This window comes from Diprion similis, chromosome 4 (genome assembly GCF_021155765.1).
Source record: "Diprion similis isolate iyDipSimi1 chromosome 4, iyDipSimi1.1, whole genome shotgun sequence".
Classification (NCBI taxonomy): domain Eukaryota; kingdom Metazoa; phylum Arthropoda; class Insecta; order Hymenoptera; family Diprionidae; genus Diprion; species Diprion similis.
The window spans coordinates 26,684,968-26,699,091 of NC_060108.1; the positions used below are offsets into that span (position 1 = coordinate 26,684,968).

The 14,124-nt window shown below is 42.3% G+C and overlaps 1 protein-coding gene across 1 annotated transcript in view; it reads left to right on the forward strand.

Annotated features, from left to right (window-relative positions):
• The first annotated feature begins 1,742 nt into the window (after window positions 1-1,742).
• Window positions 1,743-14,124, forward strand: part of LOC124406051 — a 46,284-nt gene continuing 33,902 nt past the window's right edge. Inside the window, exons 1-2 of the mRNA XM_046881385.1 lie at window positions 1,743-1,948; window positions 7,804-7,968. Coding sequence (XP_046737341.1) covers window positions 7,881-7,968 — 88 coding nt within the window. The 5' untranslated portion in view covers window positions 1,743-1,948; window positions 7,804-7,880. The remainder of the gene's footprint in view (window positions 1,949-7,803; window positions 7,969-14,124) is intronic.

The window sequence follows — 14,124 nt, forward strand, 5'->3', positions numbered from 1 at the left end:
AATCCCCCTTTGCGGGGGAGAATATAGATCTGCATGAATGTACGTAACAATCTCTGTGCATCATCGGTCGTACGACTGTCAAGGGTTGAGGGTGATCTCGTATCATTGCCGGTTGAATAACGGACGCTTTTTTGGGGTTCATGTACAGTTTCATTGACTAAAAGATGCTTTTTTTATCATCAAAATATTTACAGAGATCTTTTATACGCAACTTCCTCTCTTTTTGACGGTTTAATCGATAGTTTACTTATAGTTACTGCGGTTTGTTTAAATGATTTTTTATTGATGATCTATGCCTTGTTTGACTTCGTAGATAGATTTTATTCCTCGCGAATTTGGTGTTGAGACGGCTTAAAAAAGCGTGAAAAGAGAGTAACAGAAGGGCAAGAGAATCGAGGAATGTAGGAATTGATGTTTGAAATGTGACCAAAGAAGTCGCTAACTAGTTATGAAGTATGGCCGACTTAGCGAGGCATAAAAATTCGGAAACAGGTCGTAGCGACGAGGGTCACAAAGGAAAAGCAACAACAATGAGACGTCGAGGCTCCAGTCAGCCGCCGGAATCCAGGAGCTTGCAGGAAAAAGTCTCGATGACTATACGGTCCAAAGAGTTGCGGAAGGAATTGTATATAAGACGGGAAGCGTACGGCTTGCGGACTGCCTGGATGCTGGAAGGATTCGATCTTGGTGTAAGAATCGAGCTCCGTGTATTGGTGAACATGCACGCAACACACGCAATGCGTTATACGTGGCTAAGGGTTGCGAGGAGTCGGAAAAAAGCACCTTTTCCGCCGAGCAAACGTCCGGTCGTCGAACAACGAGCGAGTTTACGAATCCGTCAAAGAAACGGAAGCCCTCCTCACCCTTCGCACCTCACCCTTTTAATATAAAAAGTTTCCAACCCCATCGATTGCTCGTCGAACATCCAGTAATTGTGAACAAAGTACCGGCCAACTTTCGGCCCCTCTTCATCCCCTCGAGCCTTCCTACATTGGTTGTTGAATTTCTTTTACCGTCCCCAACGTTTTTCCCCCATTCTTTCCTTCCTTCGAATTGCAGGACAGGGGGGAACCGTTTCCTCGATTAGAGTTAGCTTGCAGAAATCTAGGGCGTCAGTTTTCAATTAAAACGTCCTAAAATACAGCCGACTATAAAAGCTCCGCGCTGAAATTTTGCTGAAAAAAGCTCAGCCGTGAATTTTTTTCCCCGATTCATCACACTTCTCGCTGGTGACTCTCAGAGCTTGCACGAATCAAGAGCCGGCGTGCACCTTACCGAGAGATCGAAAAGGTCAAATCAAAGGTACCTATAAAGCTTTCGAATATGAAAACGCCGCGACGTGAGAAGCCCAGATGATTCCGTCGGCCGCAACAGCCGTCTTCGCGATCCTTGCTACCATAGAATAAGGAGCTTTCACTACATGCTGGCTACTGATGGGAATAGAAGGGGATGCACGGAGCTTGCGCGGACTCGACTCGCCACCACGCGCGCCTACCTGCTTCCGAGCTTTCGGGCTTTCGGGCTTTCGAGCTTTCGGCGTCGAAGCTTACTGTCGCACGTACCCCCGCTGGCCGAGGACCGTCGACGGGCCGTTCTCGCTCATCGTCAGCTCGACGACTTGGCGGTCGTCCCTCCTCTCGGCGAGTGCTGTCTCTCTCCGTCTCTCCCCCCCACCCACCCTCTCTCTCCATCCCCCCTCCTTCTCCCCCCCGTCTCATAGCCCCCACTGTCTATCGCTATCGCTCTTTTTCTCTTTCTCTCTCCGTCAGTGTATCTCGTTCCGTAGGCAGGGGACGTCGACGCTCCGTTTCACTCCCCCCGCAGACGTAGAGAAGTATAACCGATATACGCGTATATCTGGGCTGTGATAACCCGGGGATATTATTGCTTCGTTGTCCCCAGTGAAGGATTGTGCCTCGGGAAGAGTGTGCGCCTCGCGGTGAACCAGGTGATGATAGTTTGACTGTTGACAAATCAACCGATGATGTTGAATTTATTTTTATTCATTGTTACGCTGTGTACGCTGAATGTTTCTTCTCTTGGATTACTTTTTTTTTTCTTTAATTTTTTTTTTTGTATTATCACCTAGTTTTTACAATATTCTCTAATTGTGTTTCAGTGTGTATTTTTTTTTTTTTGTTGGACAATCGTATCTTGTATAATATTCGTTACGTCCCATTAATTAATTTCTTTGCAATTCATCATTCGTCGATTCACTTAGTATAATATATATATATATGTATCATCGGTACGTTGTGCGTTTGCGTGTGTGGGTATCGTTAGTTGGATAGACGGTATTTTCTTTTCTTATACCTACATCCCGGTAACGGTCTACCGAGTACCATTTCATAACAATCGTAACGTTCGTCGGGGGAAGTTTTTTTGTGCTTGCGAGTGCGTTTGCCGTGTATTTGTGTTATACAGTCTTTTGCTTTATGTCTTTCTTTCACGAGGTGTGTGTGTGCGCGTGTTTGTGTGTTTGTGTGGAAGGTAGGGTGCGGATGTGTGCTCGGCCGACGACGGAACGACAATCTTCATTAGAACGATGAAATTGAAATTCCGTGTACGTTTTACCGGGATTTCGATGTGACGTATTCTCCCTATTTCGTTTTTCTTTCATTGTTTATTTCACTTTGTCTTGATTCTGATTCTTTCCTCGCTTCGCTTTTTTTTTTTTTTTTGTTTCTTTTCTCATTTTTATTTTGCTTCTTTAATAACACATACGGGACATGCCACGCCAATCTCACCATTTTTGGATTTTGTTGAAAAATTTTCGTGCAATTGTCGCATTTCCAAAAAAATTATCCCGAAGTTTTTCAGATTTTCTGATCAATATGTCTTTCACCGTGTTTAAAAAGCGAGGAAAATTCTCAAAAATCTTGTGTCAGTTATAAAAAATTTTAAGTCTAGACCCAGAGTGGGTCGGCAAAAATTTTCATATCTGACACATGATTTTCAAAGAATTTTTTCTCAGATTTTGAAACAACGACCAAAGACACGTCGGTTTTCAAATATCGTAAATAAATTAAATTTACAAATACAATTGAAAAAAAAATTCAGGATCCTGTTCCGGAGTTGGGACAATTGCAGACAAATATTTAAACACAATCAAACTTGGTGATGGTCAGACGTTAGTTGAACAGTTGGCGTGGAATGCCCCATATATTTATATTCACATGTGATTGGTAAACGTATGTATACAAAATTTTTTTACTAGCCATTTTACTTCACATTTCATCATAATTTTCTTTTCTATTTTTGTGTTACCAAGTGTCAGTAGTTAGGAATAATATTATATTATGGATTGTATTAATGCAAAAATATGTTCATACATTACTGACGATAGTGTATAAAAAATTATTCATACAGATATATAAATACGTCGATTGTTACTGTTTTATATCCCGATCGGAGTTGCCTCGTAATAATTTTTAATTCCTTTTCTAAAATTAGTAACTCACCTGAGCTGCGAGGGAAAATTCTATACAGACATGTAAAAGTTGAACTTCATTTCCTTTGCAATATCTGTTCAATACTTCAATAACGAAAGCTTAAATTATGTTGAGTAAAATTTTCCGATGGGCAGGGGGGGGGGGGAGTTTCCAACAAATATTCTTTTTACACATTTACATGTAATAATTTTTCGTAGAGTAAACATGGCATCCAAACCGAATCGATTCGATTTACATCGCCTCGTACGAGTAAAGGTTATGCAAAATTACGTACAACAAAACTTTCGATTCGTATATCTAGAAGCAATCCGTAAGCTAAAGAAATGGATATACTTTTTTTTTTCTTCGTTGTATTTTCCTCTTTCTTACGCTGCTAGCAGATTCTGTTTGGAAATCCGCACATCCCGGCTGCGGGTTGAATACATAAATTTAAATTAGAACTTCAGACAAGTACAGAATCGTGTATATGTATAATATTATACACTGTATACACGTATACAAAGCACGCGTACCTACACACATATGTAATCTACACCTACATGTTTCTGTAGAACGGCATGTCCTTTCGCTCTTTGGTGGTTCACGTGCAAAAAATCATCCCTACCGGCCGCGGTTCGTGACCGGAGTAATAAATATCCCCTAAATTGAAAAGGACCGCGCAAAAGACGAACCCCCGTGAATATAAACATGTACAGGGTTCTACCTTGCCGGCACTATCTGCAATTTAGCTGTCATCATCGTATTTTTTTCTCCTTCTCGCTGCAGAGACACAATACTTAGGAAAAAGTTTTATTCCCTAACTGGAAAAAAGAAACGACGGGCCTCCCTGTCGGTTTCCTACTAGCTGCCTGCCTGCTTGTACGCTCTCTCTGTATTCCACTCTCGAACTTTTACTTGAAATTTATTTTTCCACAGCGCAACCCGAATAAACCTCTGGCATACGTATAATATATCCCCCCCCCCCCCCCCCTCCATTTCACGTACCGCAGATCGTAAGTTAGAAACGTTTACGAGCGGGGCTCACAATCAGTTCGAGAGCTACAAGCGTGCAGCAGGCATGGCTGAAAAAAGTCGAGTAATAGAATCGAAGTGAAGTGAAAGAAGGAAATAAAATGAGAACAAAAAAAAAAAAAAACTTACAAACGAGTCTAGGTATATTATATCGTGTATTCCTTTTGCGAATACATAACAATGTTCATTTCACCTTTACATGATACGCGTAGGTAACCGTTTTTTACTTTTCACGATTAATGTGTAATTCCTTATACTTGTTTTATTTATTTATTTATTTTTTTATTATTGTTTGAAATTTTTCCTCTGAATAATTATTCATGCCAAATGGCGAATCTACAGGGTGGATCTGCAGCTCTATCGAATTAGGGGATGTCGCGTCGACCGAAGTGAGTATGCAGGGTACGTGCTTCGTTTCAACGATTCCATGGTTTAAATTTCCACGGGGTTGAAATAAAGGCAACAATATCACGAGGAAAGAATAGCAATGTAATTTCGAGCCACCTTATTTCATTTACTACAGAGAGTCTCGCGTTGCCCGTTCTGCAGGGATGGTTACGGCGAACCGAAACGAACCCCGTCCCAAACCCCCCATACGAAAAATCCACCACTCTCTCTCTGTATTTTACACCGTCGCGAAGGATAAGGTCGAGAATTTTTCCGCCCGTTATCTTGTTCGGAAAAGCTTTTTCATTACGAGTTTCCACCCTCTGGCTTACACCTTGATTTTAATTACACGCCTTTCTTAATGTCAGCCTCTTTGAATCTGAGAAAAAAAAAAACAAAAAAAAAAAAAAAATTCATCGAATCAATTATTTGACTAGTTCGAAATTTCAACAGAATTTTCCGAGAAATATTTCCGTTGGTTATCGACCATTGTAAATTGTGAATATAGAGAAGAAAATGTTGGAAAATATGAAGGAAAAAACACTTGCTGATATTTTTACTTTGCCAGAGTAAATTGGCTAATTAATCGCTTCCTGCGAACTGCAGGCGACTGTAATTGCCATGCATAAGTAATATCGGACGCGATATAATAATTCATTTAAATCTCTACGGCGTGCTAATTACATTCTTGACTGATTTAATTGATACCGCGTTTTATTATATAAATCAAAAGGACTTGTGGCACGCGACAGTCTATCGGGTTAAATCATGAGGTTAATTGCCGCAGCCACGTATCCATTCCCATTCCCATTCCCATTCCCACAACCTACCCTTACCTATATATATATATAATATACTCCTCTCTCATATCTCTGCACGAACCAAACCCTTAAGGTCGGTTAACGACGGAATGTTTCTCGTCGTTTGGTAGGCTAAAAATCCCAGCATTCGACTAAGAATAAAATTATCAGCAACAATTTGACCCTGTTTTACCACGTCTTTTGTACAAATACATACAATTCCCCTTGTAAAATATGAAAACAATTGTCTTCTAATCTACACTCGTATAAGAAGGAAAAAGCAAACGACTTTGCGTCGTGGCGAAAAAACGTAGAGCAAAATACAAAAAGGATAATAGAAAAAAAAGAGGGAGAAAAAAGAAAGGTCAAAAAGTTTACCGCTAAATTCTCCGCTAACTTTTTGCATTCTGTACTAATGGGGATGCCAATTAATGCCGAAGGTTTCTCTCTGAGCGCGGAGAACGCGACTAAATGGCGCCAGTCGAGGCAAGAAGTTGCTCTATAGAAACGTCTGCAGCCGCGACGTATAGAAGATAGAGTTAAATCGTAAATCGATAAAATGACAGACGGACATTTTATTTGTTTGTGCAATTGTCATTGCACTGCAGAAATTCAGTGAAAGTTTAAAAATGAAAATTACGTGAGAAATTTGCAGCGTGATTAATTCGCGTGTACAGCATATAAAAGCTGGTGAGAAAGTTGCGCGAATGTAAGAAATATTTTTTTAATATAAAACTCTGGTATGCGCGAGAAGAAGTTATAAGAAATTTTTCAGACGCACAATATGAAACGCGTCTGAAATGGAATTGCTCGTCCGGGGAGGATCCATTTGGAAGAGAATTTCAATAACTTGTTTTCTTTTTCCGTTCAATTTACTTTTAAAATTGATAACCACACCGTGCCGAGTGACTATACATCTTGAGGTGACAATAAATATTTCACATTGCGGAGAGAAGCATTCCAAGTGCCGGAGGTAGAAGTGGAAATAGAAGTAGAAGTGGAAGTAGAAGTAGAAGTAGAAGTATAGCAACAGTTCACTGCCGACACGTAGGGGAGTTGCATCGGGTGGATCGGGGAGTTTCAACCCCGTTACCCAGCATGAATCAATATCGACCCGGTTGTTCTGAATTCTCAAAGTGTTTGCCCGCGTCTACTCAATTGCGCCGGAACTCACTTTAGTCCCTCCACTTGTCGTCACTTGGCTTGTACGCCTCGGTTCCCGCAAAGGTACTTTTACCGCAATTTGATCCGGATAAATTTAACGCGGTCTCCCGACAATTACCCCCTCGAAACACGAATACGCGGGGCGCGAATCACTCCGCAAGTATCGAAAGCCTCTTTGCAGGGCGGAATCATCGATATTGACACGGTATCCGCGAGTGCTTTAGTCACTCGCGAGGTTCAATGGAATCAAAGCCTACAACCTTTGCGTTTTCATAAATTCATATTAGGTATACATTCGTTCTTCATCATCCTGCAGTGAGATGCGCCGGCGGGGCGAGGGGAAAGGAGGGGGGAGGGGGGCAATAGAGAACAATTTGAGCCGAAGGCCCTCAACTTTCTTATTGACAGTTTCAAGAACATTTTGTCTGTGACGATTTGTGAATTGCGATCGCAGAATTTTTTTATAGACATTTTTTTAACATTGTTATGCTCGACAAATGAAATTTTTTGTTCATTATTGTGTGCATGTAAAGACAAATTTTACTTTCGATATTTGGGATACGAGCTCTAACCTGAAAAGGTGTTTTTGATCCAAAAATTTTTGCTATCTGTCACAAGTTGGACAGCGATGATCAGGCGATGCGCCACCGCAAAAGCCCTCGAGTTCGGAGTCGTTCGCTACTTACATGCGCCGTGTCGCCATTTTTTTATTAATTTGAATGAGAAAATTCTTAAATGTTCTTGAAACTATAAAAAGTAAAGAGCTCGAACTGAACTTGCTCGAAGTGCTTTAATTTTTTTCAAATAAAGAAAAAAAAAAAAATCCCCAAAAAAAAGCTACTAAAATGGAATGATTTTACAACGTTCAAGCTGTACCCCAACCCTTAAGGGTTTTTAACTGATTAAAAGACAATGAATCAAGTTAGATCTGTACCGTAACGTAACGATGCCAGGTTCGACGATACTGAATGAGGGATTTCTCGGTGCAGGTGGTCGCCGCAAATGAGGCCTGACGAGGAAGATTGACGATCGGGAACGAAGGAGGGTTCAGAGACGGGACACCCCGATGGCTGCTGCCGTCATTGGCGGTTGGGGGCTTCTTGCGCTCGCCATACTCACCCTGGCCACCCCGAGTCCCGCAGCCATTCGAAAAAGTAAGTTGACTCTCCGTTTCCTCGAGGGATTCGAAACGTGCCGAATCACCTCGCATCAATTCGAATTATGTAAGCTACAATACCGACTCGATTCATCAGATGACCCCTCGACGGTCAGTAAAAGTCTCAAGCTTGAAGATTTCAAACGAGTTCAAAGCTCATTCAAGTCTCGGTTTTGTCATCGACCCGGTATCTTATCAACGCGGGTTAAACTCCGGAGTTCCAGGAGCGGAGCGGAGTAACGGGACCAGCTATACCTATAACACAGACTGTACTTTGTGCCGAAAGTGCCATGCTGCAGGATTGTTCGATAATAGTTAGGATAGAGACAAAGGATTTGTTTCGGAGAGTTTGTTGCCCGGCGTTGTTAAGCTTGACGACCATGCTTGACGAAGTTTCGATCGATTGCTTTCAGCTGCGTTAGCTGCGGGAAACAGCTCTATGAAATATTGTGTTACACTTGTTACTTGGCATATGCACGGCGAGTATACCTACGTACCTACGTACCTACGTACCTACTATGTGCACGAGGGCGTGACGGCAGCCAGAGAAATGTGTGCTTTCCGCCTCAAGCCGGCTCTCCAGAAATTATAGTTCGGGGGTTCCGGTACACATTTCCGAAGCGCGTATATACACGAGTGATTTACCCCTAGTCATCGACATCTATTATACACCCTGCACGCACCATGCACCGTATATCTACCCGCGTTGTGTCTCTCTGTTTGCCCGATTGTTCGCATAATAGATACACGAGGATAAATATATTACGCGCGAGCCATTTGACGTGCCTTGAGTTATTTTTTACACCCCTTAGGGAAAGTGGACATTACTCAAACATTATGACATGTTCCGGCCGATCGATTGTATGTATAATATGTGAGTTGGGAGAAACGCGTTACTTCCATGTCAATAATGATAATGGTTGTATTAATAATAATAATAATAATGATGATAATAATATCGCTTCGGGGCGTGCAGGAAAACGTGGTAATTTTTATCACGCTATCATACAATCGTATTTATGGAAGAGTGATTTTTTTTTTTTTATTTTCTTGAAATTTGAAAGGGAAAAAACAAAAGAAAAATTTGTACATCTTTCTCACAATGTTGTAATATTGACGAAGAAGCAAATTTTAAAGTAATTTTACACGCGGAATAAATTTATTCGTCTTGGGACGAATGATGGGTGGTGAAAACGATTGAAATGAAGAGAGGGTAAATTGGGGTAAATTAATGAAGTAGAGAAACGCTTCGGAAATCGGAGGAAATTTGATAAATCAAGCTGGTGGCATGGCGAATATACACAGTTGAGTTGGATCAAGACGAGTCGAGCGAAACGAATATAATTATGCGTCTGACTGATTGAAGCAGCAGCGGTGAGAGCGAATAGCTCGGTATAATACCTGGTAGCGTCCCCCAGCTGCTGCTCAATTGGCACTCAGGATCAGAATTCCCTTTCGGGAATGAGTCGCTTGATCGCCAAGAAATTCTCCTGCGTTTCACCCCCCCCCCCCCCCCCCTCATCTTGCCGTACGAAATCGTCTTGTTTCCACCCCACCAGATCAGCGATTCGCGGGGGAGGAAAAGTGCGCGCTAGGACGGGACGGGTTTCGGGAACGACGGCGGTTAGACGAGGGGCTTTTCGGCGTCAAGTGTCTAGGCAGGCGCTCCCGTTTCAGTGCGGGATCAAGGGGGAGGGGGAGAAAGCCGAGACGAGTCGAGGTCGCGGTTAGAGGGTTTACAGAGTGCCGGGAGAATCAGGGATGCGGGGTGGAAAATGACGGCCTCGAATTTAGCCCTCGCTGCAAGCTCGTCAGCCCTGGACTTTTATTCGCAAGCAGCTTGCGTAGTACTTCCGGTTAGTCGGGTCCTGCCTGCCTACGTCATTCTTTGACGTTACTCGTGAATGTGAGATGTGAAGGTTGGGAAAAGCTCTTTGTTAGTTACTTTGAAAAAGAAAATTTGCGAAAGGGTAGTTTTTCCCGCCTTTTTTTTGCCTGTGTATAATTTGTGGTCTAGGCTGGATCTGGAGTAACGAGTCGGAGAAAATCACTTCGTCCTTCGGTTCAGTTAGCAGAGTAGAGTGAGGCACGCGCTGCTTTGTCAGCTGCTAAAAACGTGACGTTCTCACACTGCCTTAAGGGATGGATCCCGCGGTGACGGCTGACGCCCGTCGCACATGAACATTTTACACACCGCGAAAACCGCGCGTCTACTTCACGATGGAAAAGAGAAGAGGAGAGGGATGGGGAGGATGAGGTGGATGAGAATGATGAAGAGGAGAAACGGCGGACGGTTGGAGCTTGGCTCTCCTCCCTTGGCTTCCCTTCGCCTCCCTTCGCCTCCCTTCGCATCCCTTGGCCTCCCTGCAGCCATCGCGGGGCACTCGAGCTTTCCCGGATTTGTATTCAGATTTCTCTGCACCCCGAAATCAGACCGGCAGCTCAACCTACATGGAGGAAGTCCTCGCAAGCTCGTTGAAAGGCGAGCCACGCGCGTTCGCGAGGAGAGACGTGCGGAGGAGGCGCCGTCCACTGAATGGCGACAAAGCCGAGAAAGAGCCGAAGGACCGCGACCTCAATGGCCGGGCTTAAATAGGGCTTTTACCGTGGAAAGTATTTCTCTTTACGGTTTCAGGTTTGGCCCTTTCGAGGGAAAGGAAGGAAAAGAGAGAGCGAGCGAGAGAGAGAGAGAGAGAGAGAGAGTTGAGATGCCTCAGTTCTGCTCTTCGTTTCCCCTTTTTTTCAGATCCTCTTTTTGTTTCTCCACAACTTTTATCCGAGGAAAAATGCCGAGCGGGAAAATGTAGAGTAGGAAAGAAAAAATTTATACCCAGAATCCGTTTCTACCTATCCGCGGAAATAGCTGGCTTAATATTAAAAGCTCTCCTATACTCTCTGCGTCTAAGTCTTTTTGTTTCGGGAAAAATACGCGTGTATCGGTGGTGAACGAAATTTTACGATTAATACCCGCCATTTTTCAAATCCTTGTACAAAGTACCTGCCCTTCACGATTATAACATTCAGTATCGGTGAAGCCTCGTGGATACTCCGAGTTTGTCGCTGATTTTTAGTGTCTCAACGATTTATTGCAGCGAGCAACGATTCGGGTTTCCCAATTTATTTATTTTTTTGTTTTTTCTTTTTCCTTTCAAACAACAAGCATCGGTCACTGCTCATGTCCGAAAGCTCCTTTCCGAATTTCCTTCCAATCAAAAAGCACAGATTAATGAAAATCTGAATTAGCACTAACTCTTCTAAAAAGGTAAAAGTCGTAGACGAATAAATCGCGGGGAAATCCATGACGTGAAAATGGCCGATCCACACATCGAGGGATTTGGGGCGCCGAGGGGTGGAGGGGGAACGTGCGAATGGCGACAAAAGTAAAGGCTAACCAGGGCTGGGATTAACCGGGTATTAAGACGTTCTTAAACGGACTATTTAAGCTCCCGATTAGCACAACACCGGCCAATTTATACCGGGCAAGGATTACAACTTTGTAGGTAATTGCGTTATCCCTGTTCCACGGTTCGCCATCACGTAGGTACCTACATACATACGTTTAACGCGATCCTAGAGCGCCTTTATATCCCCTGGGTTGTGTGTGTGTATGTGTGTGTGTATGTGTGGGCGTGCAGTATACCTTACTTCCGGAAATGTAATAGCATTTAGGATCGGCGAGTAGTAACTGTACTACAGCTTGTAGCCACTGCCTCAAACAGCTCTGGCTCTCTCTCTCTCTCTCTCTCTCTCTCTGCACGCGATTTCGAACGTGTGTTGATCCACGGATGCATGGGATACACGGTAATAAGGTTCAAAAAGTGGTTGAAAAAAACGAGATGGAACAACAATTTGAAAAGTTTTATCGGATCTACTCTATAATAAAATAAACGTTTTGATGTGTGTTCGGGAGGAACTTTTTGAGCCTTTTTTTTTTTCGACAAATATATATCTATAAGCGAAATGTCGACTGGCTTTCCTCCCCTCGACAAGTTCGAATTTTAACTTTGAAGTTTGCACCCGATTTTTTTTACCCTTTTTCATAATCCAAATTTTAGTTTCTAATACACAAATCCCGCGTCTGTTGCAGGGTTGTTAGGCACAGACTCTTCGCATGGTTGTTAAAAAACTTTTGAAACTCCTATACCACTTAGAGTTGAAAAGTGGAGCGAACTGCCTGAACTCGCTTGAGATATTTATAACCCGGCTTATACGGTAGATATTGTACACGATTTTTGGCCGGTTGGCCTGATTTAATCCATGCCGTTATACTTGAGCCAAGTTTATCATGTACCTGAATTTGTTGTTATCAAGTCGATAGGAAATTCGGATTTTTTAACTTTAATTTTGATTTATGTTGCTATAACCAGGAAATCTAGTATCTGTGTAACTATTCTTGGTCACTGATATGATATTTTCTTATTACTGTTGCGAAAATTTGATGGTAGTACAACAATAAATAATGGTGTTGCTTTTTTCAACTGAGAAGATTTTGCGTTATCTCATAAAATAGTTACTTGCGTTTCGCTTCTTGTGATTCCAAAAGTATTCCAACAGTTGTTGTAATGGTACCTGTTTTATTAAAGTTTTCTGGACGATTGCAAAACATGCGATATGCGAAATTGATAAGTTTAGAATATCAATCAAGATTAGTAATAGCTAGAAATTAGATATTTATTGGGTTGGATAGGCTGCCATAAATATTTAGGACGAGGATGAAATTTGCCAGAAAATATAACTATATTTAATGCAATTTAAAACAAACAAGAACACGGTGCTTCTGATCAAATGAAAGTAGAAAAAAAGAGAACTAAGATTATACAGTATGGTAAACAACGGAACGTCTCAGGTTACAAATTCATCCATGGCTAAAAAATTCTTCGCGTAACGGAGCCTTCGTATGGCTGGAGTAACGCATCTTCGATGGTACGATCAGGGCTTGTGGTTGACCGTAGGTCGCACAGTGTTCCTTCAATAAGGGAACCAACATTCCCATGGGAAACTACGAAATTAACTTCGTCCGTGTCCACGATGTGTAAATTGAATTTTGTTTTTCTGCTGGTAATTTGCCAATATTTCTCCGCGTAAAAGTCGCTCGCACCGTCACACCCTCCAGAGACTTTGGTGGCAATGGTGTATTCCTTCCAGGGGTTTGGAGTCGGATCGACCTTTGACAATTGGAAATGATACGTTCACATTATGCTATTAAACTGGTATGTAGCCATCGCATAGATTGTCGAGATTTATTCTTAATCAGAAATGATGTTAACAGGTTTTTGTAAACGATGAAGAAAAGAGAATTCAATGGACTGATAATTTGGTCGTGTAATCGGATACTCACCGCATATGCATGTGAAACAGGATATCGAATATTCCAGCAAGTAACTGCCTGCGAGTAAGCTTTGCCGCCCATTAAGATACCAGATTTGCTTATGATCCTGCTAATCACTGGATTCGTACCAGATGTATAGTTGAAGCTTTTTAACCATGTCATTTCACCGTTTATGCTTAACAACTCAGAAAGTTTGACTGCGAACCAATCGTTGGAAAGCAAAGGGTTAAAGGTTACGTATGGTTCCCCCAAAAATGAAGAGGGCGTTGTAAGAACATTTGAAATCCCATAATTATCGGTGTAAAACTTCGGAAGCTGGCTGCGGGTAGCTTGTGTAAAGTTCGGTGAGAAAATTTCGTCATTTTCCACCCGCCACATGTTCACACCATTCCAAATAACCATACCATTTCCTTCTGGGTCCCCTATGATAACCTGTGAGAGTTTAATTTTGTATAAATTCTAATTTAACGTCAAATCGTATTTCTAACAATTCCCGCGCAGATTCTGCTTTACTAACCGTAATTGGTTCGCACGAGTTTCCCTTCGTTTCGACAATGTGAAGTTCAACCCGCCCTCTTTTTGAATTTGTGGAATGATGCGTCAGATTAAATGGAATCGTTTCCCGTATCAATAATTCATCGGTTTTCGTATCGAACACCATTATTTGCGCATCGCACATCTGCTTAGTCCCTATTTTCCCAGAATCAACGATCCATAGCCTATCGCAATCGTCCGTCTTCGAATTCATGTGAAACACTAAAGTTCAAAGTTTCCAGTCTTGATAGTTCGTTGTATACTCACAGCTATCCTGCTAACACTGGTGAT